This window comes from Salmo trutta, chromosome 2, assembly GCF_901001165.1.
Source record: "Salmo trutta chromosome 2, fSalTru1.1, whole genome shotgun sequence".
NCBI classification, from domain to species: Eukaryota; Metazoa; Chordata; class Actinopteri; order Salmoniformes; family Salmonidae; genus Salmo; species Salmo trutta.
In genome coordinates this window covers 57,986,579-58,004,140 of record NC_042958.1, presented here as the reverse complement: position 1 = coordinate 58,004,140, position 17,562 = coordinate 57,986,579, and the positions used below count along the sequence as shown (strand labels likewise).

The window sequence follows — 17,562 nt, the reverse complement described above, 5'->3', positions numbered from 1 at the left end:
GGCAGGCTTTTTTTTCAAGTCCTTCTGAACCAATCTTTCTCCACCAAACCCCTCTCGCCAAGTCACAAGCAATAAACGCACAACAACATGAATCTGCATCGGTGGCCCCACTTTTCCTTTCAGGTCAAATAATGTTTACACTGCAGCAGAACAGGGTGTACACTTCAGAGTCTAAAGAACCAGGGTTGCAGCTTGTCTGTTCATCCATGATGTGAGTAGTAGCCCAGACACACAATAGGCAGTGCATCTCAGACAGTCAGCAGGTGGCTGGCCTCAGTCCTCTACACATTCATAGCTGCAGATTTGTGTTCCTTTTCTATTGTTTATTTTTTTTTATGTGTATTATTGTTGGTTTTGTATTTTCAATGTTTTTATATACATGTACGTAAACAGAGGATGTACCCAAGTCTGGCATTTTTTTTTTAGGTGTCAAAAGCTTTCATTCTTAGGTGCAGTGAAAATACAATCCTCTTTCCTTTCGAAAAACATTAGTTGGTTTTAAGAAAAATTTAGATAAATAATATTTTTACCATAAAATGTAATTTATTTTTAATCAAACTGTGTTCTCATGTCCCTCTTCCAGTGAACTGTTGTAATATTAGCTGTTAAACATGCTTATAATCAAAAACTTTTGGGGTATATCTAAACCAATTTACCCTTATATCAACCCTCAAAATGAATCTCTTCCCATCAAAACTTCCCCACTCCCCTCTTCCTACTCCCTCAACCAATCCCCCTCCCCCCATTTTGAAATGCCAGACTGGAGTAGGCCCCTGCCCCCTCCCCGGCCCCTCTCCCCAGGACCCTCACCGGTCCAGACCAATGAGCAAGCGGCTCCTCTCCTCCTCCTTCTGACTTTCGTTCTTCAGGTCGGCAAACACCTGGGTGAAATAGTGCGGGTCCGAGTTGATCTGAAGCATCTTAGCGCTCATCAGGTTGATGATGGACAGGCAGCGGTCCCAGAAGATGTCCCTGGAGCTCTCCACCAGGAAGGGTTTCAGTGGGTAGGAGATCTCGTTGCCCATGTAGGAGTAGGACAGGTAGAGGCAGGTGAGCAGCACGGCCTGCAGCTCATGTTCGCTTGCCACCTCAGAGGAAACCACATCGCGGCACAACATGTAGACAAACACCACGTTGGCCGGGGTGATGAACCCCTGGTCTTGCCAGCCCTGGAGGAGCAGAGAGCGGTCCACGCTCCGCAGCCACAGGACCGGGTCGGTGGGACACATGTGCTTTAGTCTGTAGCAGCGCCGGCACAGGAACTCACCCAGGCAGCGCAACAGCTCGCTGGTGGAGGCCTGGACGATCACCCTCTTGGGCGTGCCGGGGGCCGCATTGGAGTTGGTTAGGGGGGCTTTCTTGACCGACGAGACAGCGTTGTTGGAGCTCTTGACGAGGGCTGGGGTGCTCTGGTCCTGGGTGAAGGTGGACAGGTTGGCGCAGGACTGAGACTTCTTCAGGTTCTCATTGTTGAGATGGGTCACATTATTCTGATAGGTGGTGTTGGGCTGCACCTTCTTGGAGCCCTTTTTCTTGGCTGACACTGCCACGATGCGCTTCCATGGCAGAACGTTGATGAGCGAGTGACGCTTCAGGTTCTTGTCTTTGGCATTCTTGCTATTCTGAACAGCTGTGTAGTGGCCCACCGTGGCTGGTCCATCTTCGAAGAGGGACGCCTTCCTGTAGCTGGGAGAGAGAGACAGAACGGTTCCCATGGTGACCGAGTAGCAATTTCGTTAGTGGATGACAGACCAGAGAGAATGGCAGGGGAGATCCTGAGGGCCTCAACGCTTCTGAGCTGGGAGACCCTGGCTACAAGTGTGGGTTCCTCTCAGGCATCTAATGCCACGGTAGGTCCTGATAGGAAGGTACGTGCTGGATGGATTAGGAGTTGATCTGAGTAGATTCTCTCTGGGCACTTAGCTCTTCTTCTCAGCTGGGTCAATAGTGCCTGTGGAAAACAAAATGCATGGCTTCAGTAGCTAGTAGCTACATGTTCCCACTTTAATTGTATCATTGACATTAAGGTTGTGTGTACATCATTTTGAGCAATATAAATTGTATTTGATGTCGAGAATCAGATATCTCGGCTGTCATTGCGATATTGATTTTACATTTGAAAAAATCCTAAAATATTTCAATATTTCTTACTAATTGAAGATAAAGATGGATTGTTTGGCGACAAGCATTGATATGGTTGTGTAAATCGGCTGCTGTCCTTGGTCCTGAAACCAAGCGTCTGCGTTGTCCTAATAAAAGAGCATGTCATAAAAGGATGCTGTGAAGGCTATGTTGAGATATCTTGCTTGTCTCTAATAATTCACAGGAATTACCAAAACATTCAGACATGCTTTCATAAATGTGTACACAGTCAATTCTATATCGACAAGTGCTCGGTCATCCACATTGAAAAGACTAATTCGCTGTATTGATTTGACTTGGTAAATTAAAATAGAAAGGTGAATGTAGGGCCTATGCCAGGGAATATTATGACGTATCTTAGCACTCAGCAAATCAGACAGCAATAACAACAAGCTAGTTGAGGCAACAACATTGCTTGCTTCCTGACTATCCGCATGGTAAACCGATGTAAAAACCATCTCTATACCTTTCAAACAAATCTAACAGCCGCCCAATTTACAGCAACGTTTACCGTGGTCTCTACACATTCAATTCCTGTTGAATTGAAATCGAGAGCAGGTTAGCTAGTTTCAATCAGATTTCCGCTAAACTATTGGTACCGATTATAAAAAGATCACATCTGGCTCATCAATTGTTGATTAAGGCATGCACATCTTTCAGCCCATATCAAATTTCTCTTCTAAGAACAATGCTTTGCTCGAAGCTCACATCCTGATTTACATGAACATCATTTCATTCGATTGAAGCCTAACGAAGGATGCATTCCTGCTCATATAGTTGGCTAGCACCTTCTATTTCAAATGGAAACCTGAAATGTAAACACCTTTATGTGAAGGTCGCCTTTGATAGCCTAAATCATCCACTTTTAAAACGAGGTTTGTAATATAATCCGAATATAAACGAATTACTGCTATGCACTATGTTGTATAACAACATTTGCATATTTAGGCTAGACTAATAATGTGTTTACAGCTCATGATGTGCGTTGAGCATTTTTTTTTGATTCAGCCATAACCAAAACAGCCACAAAAACCTTTCAAGCAGGCTAGACGAGTTGTTAGAAAATCTAAAATATATTTTGCTATTTTACGTGTTAATTGAAAGAGCAAGACAGTTTGTTTAGCGGCAAGCTTTGATTCCAAGGCTGTTATGCGGTTGTGTACATAGGCTGCTGTCCATGGTTCTGAATTGAGCGTCCTCTTCCTAATAAAAATGCAGAATTCCAACTAACCGCTTTGACATGACTCATGTTTATTATGGTGCATATGGGTAGCCTCGTGTTATGCAAAGTGTTATTCAAATAAATATAGAATACCTTAAAATCTAGCAGCATAGCCAATTTTTCTCAGTGGCGTGTCGCCTATATTCTTACATTTTGATGTTTACAATAATTCAGCAAGTTATCCTTCGAAATAGGTTACGATATTAGACACATTATAAAATAATATAAAAATATTATACTTACTTGATATTTTTCCTCCAGTCAATGAAAATAATAGCACTGCAGTGATGGCTTCTTTAACAGTAACAGCTAATTCCTTTGAAATGGTGCACATCAAGGTGAAACCTTATTAACCATCTTGGAAAATGCGGTTAAAAAACATAACACCGTACAATCCAAGAAAAGAAAAGGCGTTAATCAAGCCAGAATATCCGCACACCTTGACATAGCCAAGAAATCGCCAGTCTCTCTGCTGCGCAGGCGGTAGGTAGGCAACTGTGGAACGGATGCTGATATGAAGATGTGCATTTGGTCCTCACCTCAAGAGATACGGGTTCGAGGGTTTCTTTGCGCTCTCACTAGCTTGTGGCTAGTGAAAGGATGGCTGGTGTAAAATAAGAGAAAGACAGTGGTCGGGCGCCGCTCTGTGCTCTGTCCGTGGTGCTGTAATTTGCAGCTGTGTGTGGCTGCAGTCACAAAGGCTGTTTGTAATAGGTGAATTTCCCTATCTATCTTGTAGTCTATATTCACTAGTGTTTAGTGTGTAGTGCGCTGTCCATTTATTTTGCTGATACAGCGCAGCGGAGATAGGCTACATACAGATTTGCAACTCCGCCCCATCACAACAAACATTCAATGAACTCAAAGCACAATGCACTCAATGAACTGAAATCCATTTCTTGAAAAACAATTAATGATTTTCAGCATGTAGACTAGGGTTGTTTCAATCACACAATACAAGTAGGCCTAGCCAATAAATACATGTCCACATGAAAACTATTTGTATTTACTAATAACCTACATGTTCGATCGCATCTAAGCTATTAAAACGAGGGGCATACATAACAACGTAGCTTAGGGATAACCTGATATTACAAAAAATGTATTTAGGCCATTTATTTGAAATTGTGCAGGATGAAATCTCTTCTGATGCACCATCCCGTTTTTAAGTGTCTAGCTGTCATTGTACAGAACTAATAGGGGTGTATTAATTTACCATAACATCCTACCATTTTAATAAACACATGATCCAGCAAATTCCTATAGTCTACACCAGCATGTATGGAGATTAGGTGGGATGTAAGATGTGCTTGCCAGGACAGCGGAGTCAATCACCACCTTCCGGAGACACCTGAAACCCCACCTCTTTAAGGAATACCTGGGATAGGATAAAGTAATCCTTCTAACCCCCCCCCCCCCCCCCCCCCCCCCAAAAAAAAAGATTTAGATGCACTATTGTAAAGTGGTTGTTCCACTGGATATCTTAAGGTGAATGGACCAATTTGTAAGTCGCTCTGGATAAGAGCGTCTGCTAAATGACTTAAATGTAAATGTAAATGTCTATCATCCAGCTCAATTTTCACTTATTTCATGAACGGACCACTTTGGTTTAAATAGTCCTGTAGGCCTACAGTAAATTATGAATGGTGGTCTTAAGTAAAATGATCATGACATTCTGCTACAATTTATTTGATAACATGAGTCAGCATGACAAAATAGGAACATTGTGCTATAATGTATATCAAACTGGTTAATGTAAAATACTGAACTACAATTCCCAGAAAGTATATTTGGCTCCCTCTCGTGATGTATCTGCGTAGCTCATTTACGTATTTCCTATCGCATTCTTGACTGTTGTAGGCAGGCAGCTTTTGAATAGGTAAGATGGCGGCTGCGGCAGTGGTTGAGTTTCAGAGAGCTCAGTCTCTTATTAGCACGGATCGTAACGCTTCTATTGATATTCTACATTCTATTGGTAAGTGATGTTGTGGGCGTTCAGCCGAGAAAGGCTCGTCTTATTTTTGCATTTCTGTTTGATTTAAGTCATCGCAAAGGCAGTTTTATACACTGACAAGAGCCGGTTTGTGTGTCGTGCTGACTCACTGTAGAATCGTGGGGTAGCTAGCTAGCTAGGTAGTCCCTGGATGGATGGATGGCTAGCTAGCTAGCTAGGCCATGATGAACTGGAAAGAGACGTTAACTAGCTAACTATTTATGCTGTCTTTATGAAACAGTATCGCAATACAATTCAACGTTACTATTTAGCTAACGTCAGTCAAAATAGCTAGTTAGCCAGCCAGCTAGCTAGTTAGCTAACCAAGATCCATTCAATTCTCAAGTTCATTGATGTAGCTATGTCATTTTGGTGTTTACAATATAGCTTCCTATATGCTCTAAAATGACAACTAACTTAGCTAGGTAGCTTGCTAACGTTGCCAAATTAACAGTGAGATCAAGTTCACTGTTCATTAAGTTAACTTAGCTATCGTTAGTTAACGTTTAGCTAGCTAGATACCTAGCTTTTGTTGACAGTTCTGTAGCTAGCTTTGTACTAGCATGTGGCTGTCCAAAAAATTGCCTTAGTCACAGGGCCTCAGTTAGCTGTTGACTTGTTAGCCTCGTTGATCCAGATAAACAGTAACTCGGAAAGACAATAATGAACACAAACAATAGTTTAGAATAGGAGACTGTCAGTGTATGTTAAATAGTCAATGTGAATCAGTGCATTATTTTCCTTGTCCCCACAGTGAGGAGAAATATCCAGGACAGTGATGAAGAATCCGTTCGGGTTAAAGAACAGAGCATCCTGGAGCTGGGGTCACTCCTGGCCAAAACAGGACAGGCTGCAGGTGAGATTCAAAATACCAAACACATAATCCGGTCTATTTGCCTGGCTGTTGAACTTGAGGAACTTGGTGGTGATTCATCCAGTAACTGCACAATGATTCACTGTATGTGCCATTGCCTAACTGTTCTGTAGTACACTGATTCCCAACCTTTTTCGGCGGTTACTGTCCCACCAAATGAATTTTTCCCTGCCCGGACGGTACCTCTGAAGAATCACCTTGTGCATTTTACGAGTAAGCCTATCCTCTTTATGATTCTTCTCAAGGTAGGTAGCCTAGTGGTTAGAGCGTTGGGCCAGTAACCGAAAGGTTGGTGAATCGAATCGCCAATGCTGACAAGGTAAAAATCTGTCGTTCTGCCCCTGAACAAGGCAGTTAAACCACTGTTCCTAGGCCGTCATTGTAAATAAGAATTTGTTCTTAACTGTCTTGCCTAGTTAAATTAAATAAAAATAATAAAGTACCCACTGTGGATCGGCCAAGTACGCTGGGGTCCTAGTACCCTTGGTTGGGAACCACTGCTGTAGTACACAAGAACTGCTTATTATGAAGCTAACGTCACTAGTTTGACAGTAGACAACAGAACCTTGGATAGATGGGCTTATTGAGTAGACAAGATATGCTTACTGTTGCTATTCATTTAGCCCTATTTTCTGCTGTGGTGATTCTTCCAGAGTTGGGGGGTCTGCTGAAGTTTGTGCGGCCGTTCCTCATCTCCATCAGTAAGGCCAAGGCGGCCCGGCTGGTCCGCTCCCTGCTGGACCTCTTCCTGGACATGGAGGCAGCCACAGGCCAGGAGGTGGATCTGTGTCTGGAATGCATTGAGTGGGCCAAGGTGGAGAAGAGGACCTTCCTCAGGCAGGCTCTGGAGGTAAGCTGGCCTGGGAGTCTTCTTCACCTAGAAGACAAGCTATTGTACCTATACTCTGACGTTTTAGTTTGGAATCTGAAATTCATGTGGTTATTTTCAACACATTTCCCTACCACCCCAGAGTGATATGATTAATATTTGTACACTATACTGTGAGTGTTGCAATGTCACATTTCTCTTCCCCTTTCTCCAGGCCCGTCTGATTTCACTCTATTTTGACACCAAAAGATACCAGGAGGCCTTGGCGCTTGGTGAGTGACCGCTCCATTTGAACGGACTGACAATATTATCCCTGCTAAATGAGCTTAGCTTCTGTCTGAGCAGGGAGGGCTAAGAATTATGCAATGCTTGGATATGTTTACCCATAGCTATGTAGCAGGACTCAGTATCCCATTCTCCTGGAAGCTTTGTGATGGGGGAGTCAAACAATTCGAGTCATGACGATATTGGAACTTTGATATTCCTCAACGCCAGGGTTGTGGACCACATACTGTATACAGAAGCTCCACTGTAAGGCACTTTGGATAAGTGTCTTCTAAATTACCATTAGATTGTTTCTCTGGTGTTCAGGCACCCAGCTGCTCCATGAGCTGAAGAAGATGGACGACAAGGCGCTGCTGGTGGAGGTGCAGCTGCAGGAGAGCAAGACGTACCACGCGCTTAGCAACCTGCCCAAGGCCCGCGCCGCCCTCACCTCCGCCCGCACCACGGCCAATGGAATCTACTGTCCCCCCAAGCTGCAGGCCGCCCTGGACATGATGTCAGGTCAGTCCCAGTGAACGAGCCTCCATCCAAAGCCTCCCTACAGTGTTCCTCAATGGCTTAGAAACCAGTGGTAGCTTATGCTGTTGTTTTGGCAGAAACAACAGAATAGCATCCACTCAGAGCTCTTGTATGTGTTTTGTTCAACTGATAAAATAATCTATGGAACTGTAAATCAATCAGTAAGAGGGCTTATGTGCATATTGTTTATCCATTTACCAGACATTTCAGCGAGTCATTAATCAGGTTTCCATCCAGACTTTTTTTTATGAGTAAAGTACATATTGGATAAAAAATGTCACGGCAGGCCTGGTGGAAACAGAACATTTTTCCGTAAACTTTCCAAATTTTGACAAAACAAAATACGCTAGACAAGGTGGGATCTTTTTGTGTCAGTAAAATTAACGTGAGAAATGGCTGTGGAAATGCTATAATAATTGTCATATCGAAGTAACCTTGTAGTCGCGCGATATGTTGTTGTGTGGACTTCCCACAAAGACTAAGGAAAACATTCAGGCTACAGATGAAATAAGTTATCAACTTCACAGGGTGGTGAAAGTGCAGTGATTAGTTTGATTCTCCTTTTCAATAAATATTCAGGGTCTAATTCTGGTGACGTAATGATTGATGCTTAGTGCGGCAGGTAGCCTAGCGGTTAGAGCATTGGGCCAGAAACTGAAAGGTTGCTGGTTCGAATACCCAAGCCGACAAGGTGAAAATCGGTCTGTGCCCTTGAGCAAGGCACTTAATTAACCCTAATTTGCTCCAGGGGCGCTGTACTACTATGGCTGACCCTGTAAAACAACACATTTCACTGTATCTATCTGGTGTATCTGACAATAAAACATTTATTTATATTTATTTGGCTGCCATTTGACAAATAAAATCTCACTCTTTTGTCCATAATAATCTCATGTAGTAGGCTATTTTCTACTGTATCTGCAAGCTGTTGGCTAGATTGATCTTGGCACATGCGTTCTGAGTGGGCACATTCAATTGTAAAGTATTTTGTCTGTATGTCTTCTTCTTTATGTTTTGGACCCCAGTAAGACTAGCTGTTACTAGTGTGGATCCTAATAAATAAATAAATAACACAACATTTTTTGAACAAAACCATCAGTAGAGTTAAAAATGCGACGGAAACCAATTTAAATTGTATTTTTTTATTCGGTACATGGAAATTTAACAGCAAAAGTTATTTTTGTGTACTTCGTCATCACCCACAGCCTTTTCTCTTCAAGTTCATTTGATGGAAACACATCTCTGGTGGGGAAATGCTCATTCTTTTTATGCAGATTTGAGAATATTCACATGAAAATCTGTTGCTAATTGGATGGAAAACTAGCTACTGTCTTCATTTGTAACACCCAATATTAGTTTACTGATCCAAATGAAGAAGAGCCGTGTGTTGAGGTGGAAAAGTGCCATGCTTAGTGTGAACGACTCACCATGCTTCCTCCCCTGCAGGGATCGTCCATGCGGCTTCGGAGAAGGACTGGAAGACTGCCTACTCCTACTTCTTTGAGGCCTTCGAGGGCTACGACTCCATCGACCACCCTAAAGCCATCACCGGTCTCAAATACATGCTGCTCTGCAAGATCATGCTTAGCCTGTAAGTGATACTACCTCCTAGCTGTGTTGCAACGATATGAAGCATACAGGTATGGCTTGGGGCAGCTTTGATGTGTTCCAACTTGGTTGACCCTCTGGTGCTGTTCTCTTTCAGACCAGAAGAGGTGCAGTCCCTGATTAGCGGAAAACTGGCCCTGCGGCATGCGGGCCGACAAGTAAGAACCCACGATTTTTGTGGGGGGCTGTTGGCCGGTCTTTCTCAACTTGCATTGTGTAATATGTTTAAATTGTTTGGTACCTGGCTGACCGTGGTCGCTTCCTCCCTCCCTCTGCAGACGGATGCACTGAAATGCGTTGCACAAGCCAGCAAGAACAGATCATTAGCCGACTTTGAAAAGGTAAGACCTTCCTTTAGCCCTCATTGTTGCTGCCATGTTTGTTTCTCTGAGGATCTCTATTGTGCCAGGCCCATTTGTATCCTCCCTTCTAACCCTCTTCTCTTTCTCTCCTCCTATTCCTCCCTTTATCTCTAGGCCCTTACGGAATACAAAGCAGAGTTGAGGGACGACCCCATCATCAGAACCCACCTGGCCACGCTGTATGACAACCTGCTGGAAGGGAACCTTATCCGTGTCATCGAACCCTTCTCCAGAGTACAGGTACAGCACGTTCATCCGGGTACCGTTGATATTGCTCGATGTAGGATTTTGTTTTAGATGAGGCTAACCCTAAATCGTAATCCTTTATGGCATTGCTCTTTTCCAGATTGAACACATATCAGGTCTCATCAAACTTTCAAAGGTAATGGTGGTTTCTTCTTTAATATCTTCATATTTGAAGTATTCAGTCCTGTGGTACAAGATTGACACATCGGAAGTCTTCTATTCCGTGATACATGTACAGCTCTCAATGTTGTCAGTAATCAGTGGATATGTTTAATTTCCCTTAGGCGGATGTCGAGAGGAAATTGTCACAGATGATCCTGGACAAGAAGTTTCATGGTAAATTGCCGGTTTGGTTGGTACACGCCTGGTATAAACGACTGTATCATACCTCTACTTCTTTCGTTCAGTGAAATGTAAATGTAGTCTAAAATGCCTGTATGACTCATTATAGGGATCCTGGACCAAGGCGAGGGCGTCTTGATCATATTTGACGAGCCACCTGTTGACAAGACTTATGGCGCGGCCCTGGAAACTATTCAGAACATGAGCAAAGTTGTGGACTCGCTTTACAACAAAGCGAAGAAGCTAACATAGGTAGGGCTCCCCAAGAGAGACACATGTCACATGTTCTGTCAGATTGCACAACTCACTGCATCCTTTCAAACAGCAAAGGAAGACTTTTTAAACCACTGTGCTTACTTGGAGATCTTATGTCTTTCTCGTCCTCAGAACAAATGGCGAGACCACAGCAGCACAGTGGCGGATGTGTGTGTGACCAGCGTGTGTAACATTTTAAGAAAGGGACAAGGGAGAGTGACAAAAAAACAAGTCCCACAACAAACTGCAACAAAAACAGGATTCCCGGTTCCCCCTCATGAAAGTTCCCCCTCAATGGACAATTTCATAATCTCTTCTTTTTTTCTTTCAGGATTCTGTTAAAATGTCATCGGCCACAGCAGGCCATCAGGGAATATTATACAACCACAATAGAATATTAAGAAAGATAAATACACATGTTTATCTCCTGTAGAATAAAGATTGGGCTTATAAAGCCTCCAGCTGACTCCGTTACCACCCACGAAGGTGCAATATCGACCACAAGCGAGCGCCACCAATCCCGCTTCTTTTACATGCAGGGACAAGGCTTTTGGTCAAGGCGGTCTCTTTTTTTTCCCCACTCTCTGTTCATATCTTCCTAAAGCACATGGTTTTTAGCTAGTTGAAGGTAGGTTAGAAAATATTGGGATATCCCGGCAGTTACATTTGGTCAAAGAGCTCCCTCTAGCTCTTGCTGTTCTCATCATATCCATGCCAACAGTCAGTCCAATTCCCCTTCGTGACATTTCAAATGGTTGTCAACCTCACTTCATTCGGACTGCGTTTGTTTTGTAACTAAAATAAATTGGCTGACACTATTTGTCCCCTTAAGTACATAGAGCAGAATGGATGCCATTTCTTAATGCCAGTGGGCCCTCTGCTTTGCCTCAACGTTTGGCTGCAACATAATTTAGGGGTGCAGAAATGTGAGATTTATTGATTTGCCTCTGAGCGTCTGTCTGATCCCGAGTGAACGATTATCCATTGTTATTGCCTAGCCCTAGTATGGTATGCTAGTAACCAAACAAAAATTGTTTCGTTTCATTTGTCATTTTCAAAAATAAATATTTTGTATTTTTAAGGATTTTGTCTGCCTCTTGGAAAAAAATATCACTGACCTTGGTAAAGTTCAATTGGGCCATTTTAGCCCCCTGATGTGCTCTTGTTCTGAGGTAATAGGGGTAGGATGTTGGGTGCCCGTTGTTGGTAACTGACTTCAGTTGATTTAGATTCCAGTGTAGACATGAAGGTCTAATAGACCAAGGCCTTGGAAGTAAATGTCTGCTGGGACTAGCAGCTTCAACTGGGTGGTGAATAATGAATGACTCCTAGTTGCTTACTGGGTGGAAGGAGACAAATTAAAGGGAAGAGAAGTGTATGCAGTAGGAAGAATCCCTGTCTAGTCAACTCTGGGATTACCATGTTGTGAACTGCATTAGAGGGTTATGAATACTGTATAGGAGAACTGATGGCATTCTGTATTGTCTTTACTCCTGTTGGGCAAATGTTCCTGTGTTGGAAAATGGCCTCGTCCCAAAGGGCATTAAAACACAATTTCAATGACAGCTTTGGATTGTTTTTTTGTTTTTTTTATTATTATTTTTTACAGAAGGCAATGTAAACATTTTCTGAACCTGTTTGTGAAATGAAACGTATTCATTGAGTTGAAAAGGGAAGGATTTGGATTCTGACATGGTGTTTATGCACTGGATAAGACCATGATATTCTGTTTTCGCTCAAGTCTTGGTTCAGACGGTTCATTACATAGAGTTCATGACTTCTGTTTCTTGTGCACCAGAGTTCTCCAATATTAAAGTGCCATAAACTGCACTGAAATCAAGCTTTTTCCCCTCTTGTTGTCAGTGAAGCATTTCAGTGTTTCAGTATGTTGACAAAAAGCACAGCCATTAAACACTTACACTAGTGGGAGTCCCATTTCAAGGATGTCCACATCTCTGTTTCTGTTACATAGGGCCTATATGTGTAAATCCATTCATTTTGAGACAAACGATTTAGACAAAATGCAATTTTAAACTAAGAGCTTGAGGTGAATAGATGTCATGTACATGTAGGTATAACATTGAGCAGAAACGTGATGGATCTATTTTATTGTTTACAGAAAGTGTCCAACATTTTTATGAAAAATAGAGTAGATATAACACCTTGGCCCCTCAAAAGCAACTTTTGTGTGTTTTTATTTTAAATGTATATTTGACAGGTATGTAATATAGCCCCTAAAGCCATCCAACCGCTCCACCCAGTTTTCCAAACCCCAAAAAAGTATTGTTGCTTGTTTTGGATTTCTATACACATCAATATCAAATGTACAAACGGTTCTTGCTGACCAACAATTACCGAGTATATCTGATGTTCAGATGAGTTCAAAATAAATCTTTTTTTTTTTTTCAGAAAATGTTTGAGTTCTCTCTTCTGTTTTAGTGTTTTGATGATGGATTAGTGACGATCGATGGATCAGCCTATTTGCAATAAGGTATTCACTTTTCCATTTGACTTTTCTCTCTGATAAATTGTATATTTGCAAACTTGGAAATTCACACTATTGAAAGAGGGGTTGTATTTAAGTGATCATGCCCGAGAAGCCGTGTTTGTTGGATATATTGGCACGGGGGTTGTTCGGCAAACTGCCAATATATCCAACAAACACCGGCTTCGAGAGCATTATCACTTTTATACAACGGGTTACCAGCATATTCAAATAATGATCGCCATTATTTTCATTAAAAACGTTTTGATTAATGTATTCGTTCTATTTCATCCTTCCACAAGGTATAGTCCCGACACACATCTAGGGTTGCTAGAGACGCGACCCAGTCGTTCGTTGTAAATGTTCAGTTGTCATACTGACTGGCAACGTTCTTATCCCTTGCTTGCTAGCTAGCCAACTACGGCTAATTTACAGTCACGTCAAAAAGTGCAGCCAGAATAACCGCAAAGTAGCTGCATTTGTTTAACCTGTTTTCTAGTGACATTTATTTGGATACATCCATAACAATGAGCTAATGATGCATGATTTACCCTGGCATAGAAAATGTGCTCTCTCGTTATGACACTGTTGTTCAGAGGAGCTAGCCAACACAATCACTTAGAACTGAAGCTGGAAAGACTGCAAATTAGCTGCACTTCGTTTAGTTCTACCTGTTTTCAATTGACATCTCTTTGTATATATCCATAAAAATGATGCCAGCTGATTCATGATTTAGACTGGCGGAGGAACGCTGCCTGCTTCTCTCTCGTCCCGACCCCTACACTTTCATTACTATGGGACAGTTTGTAGATAGAATTTGAATATTGAAACAATGTTGCAAATGTCGGCGAGACAGACAATAAGATTTATACAAATCTCCCCTGTTGAAACTAAACTAAATATTAGTCCAAAAGAAATGTGAGATAAAGTCTAGATGCTTTTTATAGTGGAGATCAAGTTTTTTTTTATATATTTTTTTTATTTCAACTTTATTTAACCAGGTAGGCTAGTTGAGAACAAGTTCTCATTTGCAACTGCGACCTGGCCAAGATAAAGCATAGCAATTCGACACATACAACAACACAGAGTTACACATGAAATAAACAAAACATACAGTCAATAATACAGTAAAACAAAAAGTCTATATACAGTGAGTGCAAATGAGGTAAGTTAAGGCAATAAATAGGCCATGGTGGCGAAGTAATAACAATATAGCAATTAAACACTGGAATGGTAGATGTGCAGAAGATGAATGTGCAAGTAGACATACTGGGGTGCAAAGGAGCAAGATAAATAAAGAAATACAGTATGGGGATGAGGTAAGTCGATGGATGGGCTGTTTACAGATGGGCTATGTACAGGTGCAGTGATCTGTGAGCTGCTCTGACAGCTGGTGCTTAAAGCTTATAACTTCCCTGCCTAGGCTGATGAGACAGTGGATTGCGCATTCAGATGGAACAGAGTAAATAGGCATTTTAATATCATAGATTTAGCCGGTGGTAATTTCTGTATTATAAACTGGGTGGTTCGAGACCTGAATGCTGATTGGCTAACGTATACCACTAATTATGTTGGTAACCAGTTTATAATAGCAATAAGGCAACTTGGGGGTTTGTGATATATGGCCAATATACCAAGGCTAAGGACTGTGTCCAGGCACTCTGCTTTGCGTTGTGCATAAGAACAGCCATTAGCCATGGTATATTGGCCATATACAACACCCCCTCTGGCTTTATTGCTTAAATAGACACCAGTTGGAATGCGCTTTTAACCAATCATCATTCATGCGCAACGCAGAGCACCTGGATATAGCCCTTAGCTGTGGTATACTGGCCATATACCACAAACCCCTAAGGTGCCTTATTGCTATTATAAATGGGTAACCAATGTAATTAGAACAGTAAAAAGTAATGTTTTGTCATACCCATGGTATACTGTCTGATATACCACAGCTTTCAGCCAATCAGCATTCAGGGCTCGAACCAGCCAGTTTATAATGTACAATATTTTGATTTTTGTTTGTGTGTGTTAAAAGCAGCTAATTATCAACACAATATTGAATCTGTTTAAGATTACATTGTTTAATTGTTCATTATTAATGTGCACACCTGGGATAAATGCAGTGATGGAAAAAGTACCCAATTGTCATACTTGAGTAAAAGTTTTAAAGTATTTGGTTTTAAATATACCTAAGTATCAAAATTAAATGTAATTGCTAAAATATACTTAAGTATCAAAAGTAAAAGTATAAATCACTTCACATTTCTTATACTAAGCAAACCAGATGGGATAATTGTATTATAAAAAAATAAAAATAAGAATAGCCATGGGCACACTCCAACACTCAGACATAATTTACAAGCTAAGCATTTGTTTTTAGTGAGTCAGCCAGATCAGAGGCAGTAGGGATGACCAGGGATGTTCTCTTGAGAAGTGCATGAATTGGACAATTTTCCTGTCCTGCTAAGCATTCAAAATGTAACAAGTACTTTTGGGTGTCAGGGAAAATGTATGGAATAAAAAGTACATTATTTTCTTTAGGAATGTAGTAAAAGTAAATAGTATAGTACAGTACATATTCCACCCCAAAATACTTAAGTAGTACTTGAAAGTAGTTTTACTTAAGTACTTTACACCACTGGATAAATGTACTTATTGTACCTGTGGATTACTGGCAAAGATGTCCAGTGGGTTTGTACAGAGAGGAAGAGGTGAAGCGAGAGGGATAACCAGGCCCAAAATCTGCATGTGGTGTTTCTTCTTTTTTTTCTCACCAAGCAGATTGTTTGTATGAAGCTCAATTAGAGTGTCGAATTTGGTCCCAAAAATGTCATGGTTTATTTGATATGTGAGGCTTATTTGATCTAATATAAGTTCCGTAATGCTTGTTAGGAATGCCCCGCTACAAAGTTTCTCCCTGCAGGCAGTCACTGAGTCCGAGGTGCTAGAGGAGCTCCTGAAACTTGACCCCCCCCCAAAAAAAAAATCTGGGTCAGATGGTTTAGACCCTTTCTTCTTTAAGGTTGCTGCCCCTATCATCGCCAAGCCTATCTCAGACCTTATTAACCTGTCTCTCCTTTCTGGGGAGGTTCCCATTGCTTGGAAGGCAGCCACGGTTTGTCCTTTATTTAAAGGGGAAGATCAAGCTGATCCTAACTGTTATAGGCCAATATCTATTTTGCCCTGTTTATCAAAAGTGTTGGAAAAATGTGTCAATGATCAACTGGCTGGCTTTCTTGATGTCTATAGTATTCTCTCTGGTATGCAATCTGGTTTCCGCTCAGGTTATGGATGTGTCACTGCAACCTTAAAGGTCCTGAATGATGTCACCATTGCCCTTGGTTCTAAGCAATGTTGTGCTGCTATTTTTATTGACTTGGCCAAAGCTTTTGATACGGTAGACCATTCCATTCTTGTGGGCCGGCTAAGGAGTATTGGTGTCTCTGAGGGGTCTTTGGCCTGGTTTGCTAACTACCTCTCTCAAAGAGTGCAGTGTATAAAGTCAAATCTGCTGTCTCAGCCACTGCCTGTCACCAAGGGAGTACCCCAAGGCTCAATCCTGGGCTCTACGCTCTTCTCAATTTACATCAACAACATAGCTCAGGCAGTAGGACGCTCTCTCATCCATTTATGTGTAGATGATACAGTCTTATACTCAGCAGGCCACTCCCCGGATTTTGTGTTAAATGCTCTACCACAAAGCATTTTTAGTGTCCAACAAGCTTTCTCTACCCTTAACCTTGTTCTGAATAACTCCAAAAAAAAGGTAATGTGTTTTGGTAAGAAGAATGCCCCTCCTCCCACAGGTGCTATTACTACCTCTGAGGGTTTAGAGCTTGAGGTAGTCACCTCGTACAAGTACTTGGGAGTATGGCTAGACGGTTAAATCTAGACTTGGTTTCCTCTATTGTAATCGCTCCTCTTTCACCCCAGCTGCCAAACTTACCCTGATTCAGATGACCATCCTACCCATGCTAGATTAAGGAGACATCATTTATAGATTGACAGGTAAGGGTACTCTCGAGCGGCTAGATGTTCTTTACCATTCGGCCATCAGATTTGCCACCTTATAGGACACATGACTGCACTCTATACTCCTCTGTAAACTGGTCATCTCTGTATACCCGTCACGCAAGACCCACTGGTTGATGCTTATTTATAAAAACCTCTTAGGCCTCACTCCCCCCTATCTGAGATATCTACTGCAACCCTCATCCTCCACATACAACACCCGTTCTGCCAGTCACATTCTGTTAAAGGTCCCCAAAGCACACACATCCCTGCGTCGCTCGTCTTTTCACTTCGCTGTAGCTAGCGACTGGAACGAGCTGCAACAAACCCTCAAACTGGACAGTTTTATCTCAATCTCTTCATTCAAAGACTCAATCATGGACACCCTT

At 41.9% G+C, this 17,562-nt stretch overlaps 2 protein-coding genes across 2 annotated transcripts; one reads left to right on the top strand and one right to left on the bottom strand.

The window, feature by feature from the left end:
• Window positions 1-794: 794 nt before the first annotated feature.
• cdk5r1b (cyclin dependent kinase 5, regulatory subunit 1b (p35)) lies at window positions 795-4,119 on the bottom strand. The gene is made up of 2 exons (XM_029707456.1): window positions 3,608-4,119; window positions 795-1,951 (listed from the first exon to the last, which is right to left on the bottom strand). The coding sequence occupies exon 2, from the start codon at window positions 1,713-1,715 to the stop codon at window positions 807-809; it is 909 nt and encodes a 302-aa protein (XP_029563316.1). The 5' UTR covers window positions 1,716-1,951; window positions 3,608-4,119; the 3' UTR covers window positions 795-806.
• Window positions 4,120-5,209: 1,090 nt separating this feature from the next.
• On the top strand, window positions 5,210-12,513 carry LOC115158466 (26S proteasome non-ATPase regulatory subunit 11B). Its single transcript, XM_029707445.1, has 13 exons — window positions 5,210-5,339; window positions 6,112-6,213; window positions 6,885-7,081; window positions 7,275-7,332; window positions 7,652-7,846; window positions 9,311-9,455; window positions 9,570-9,630; window positions 9,751-9,813; window positions 9,949-10,074; window positions 10,181-10,216; window positions 10,365-10,416; window positions 10,532-10,674; window positions 10,810-12,513. The coding sequence occupies exons 1-12, from the start codon at window positions 5,249-5,251 to the stop codon at window positions 10,672-10,674; spliced, it is 1,269 nt and encodes a 422-aa protein (XP_029563305.1). The 5' UTR covers window positions 5,210-5,248; the 3' UTR covers window positions 10,810-12,513.
• The last annotated feature ends 5,049 nt before the right edge of the window (window positions 12,514-17,562 follow it).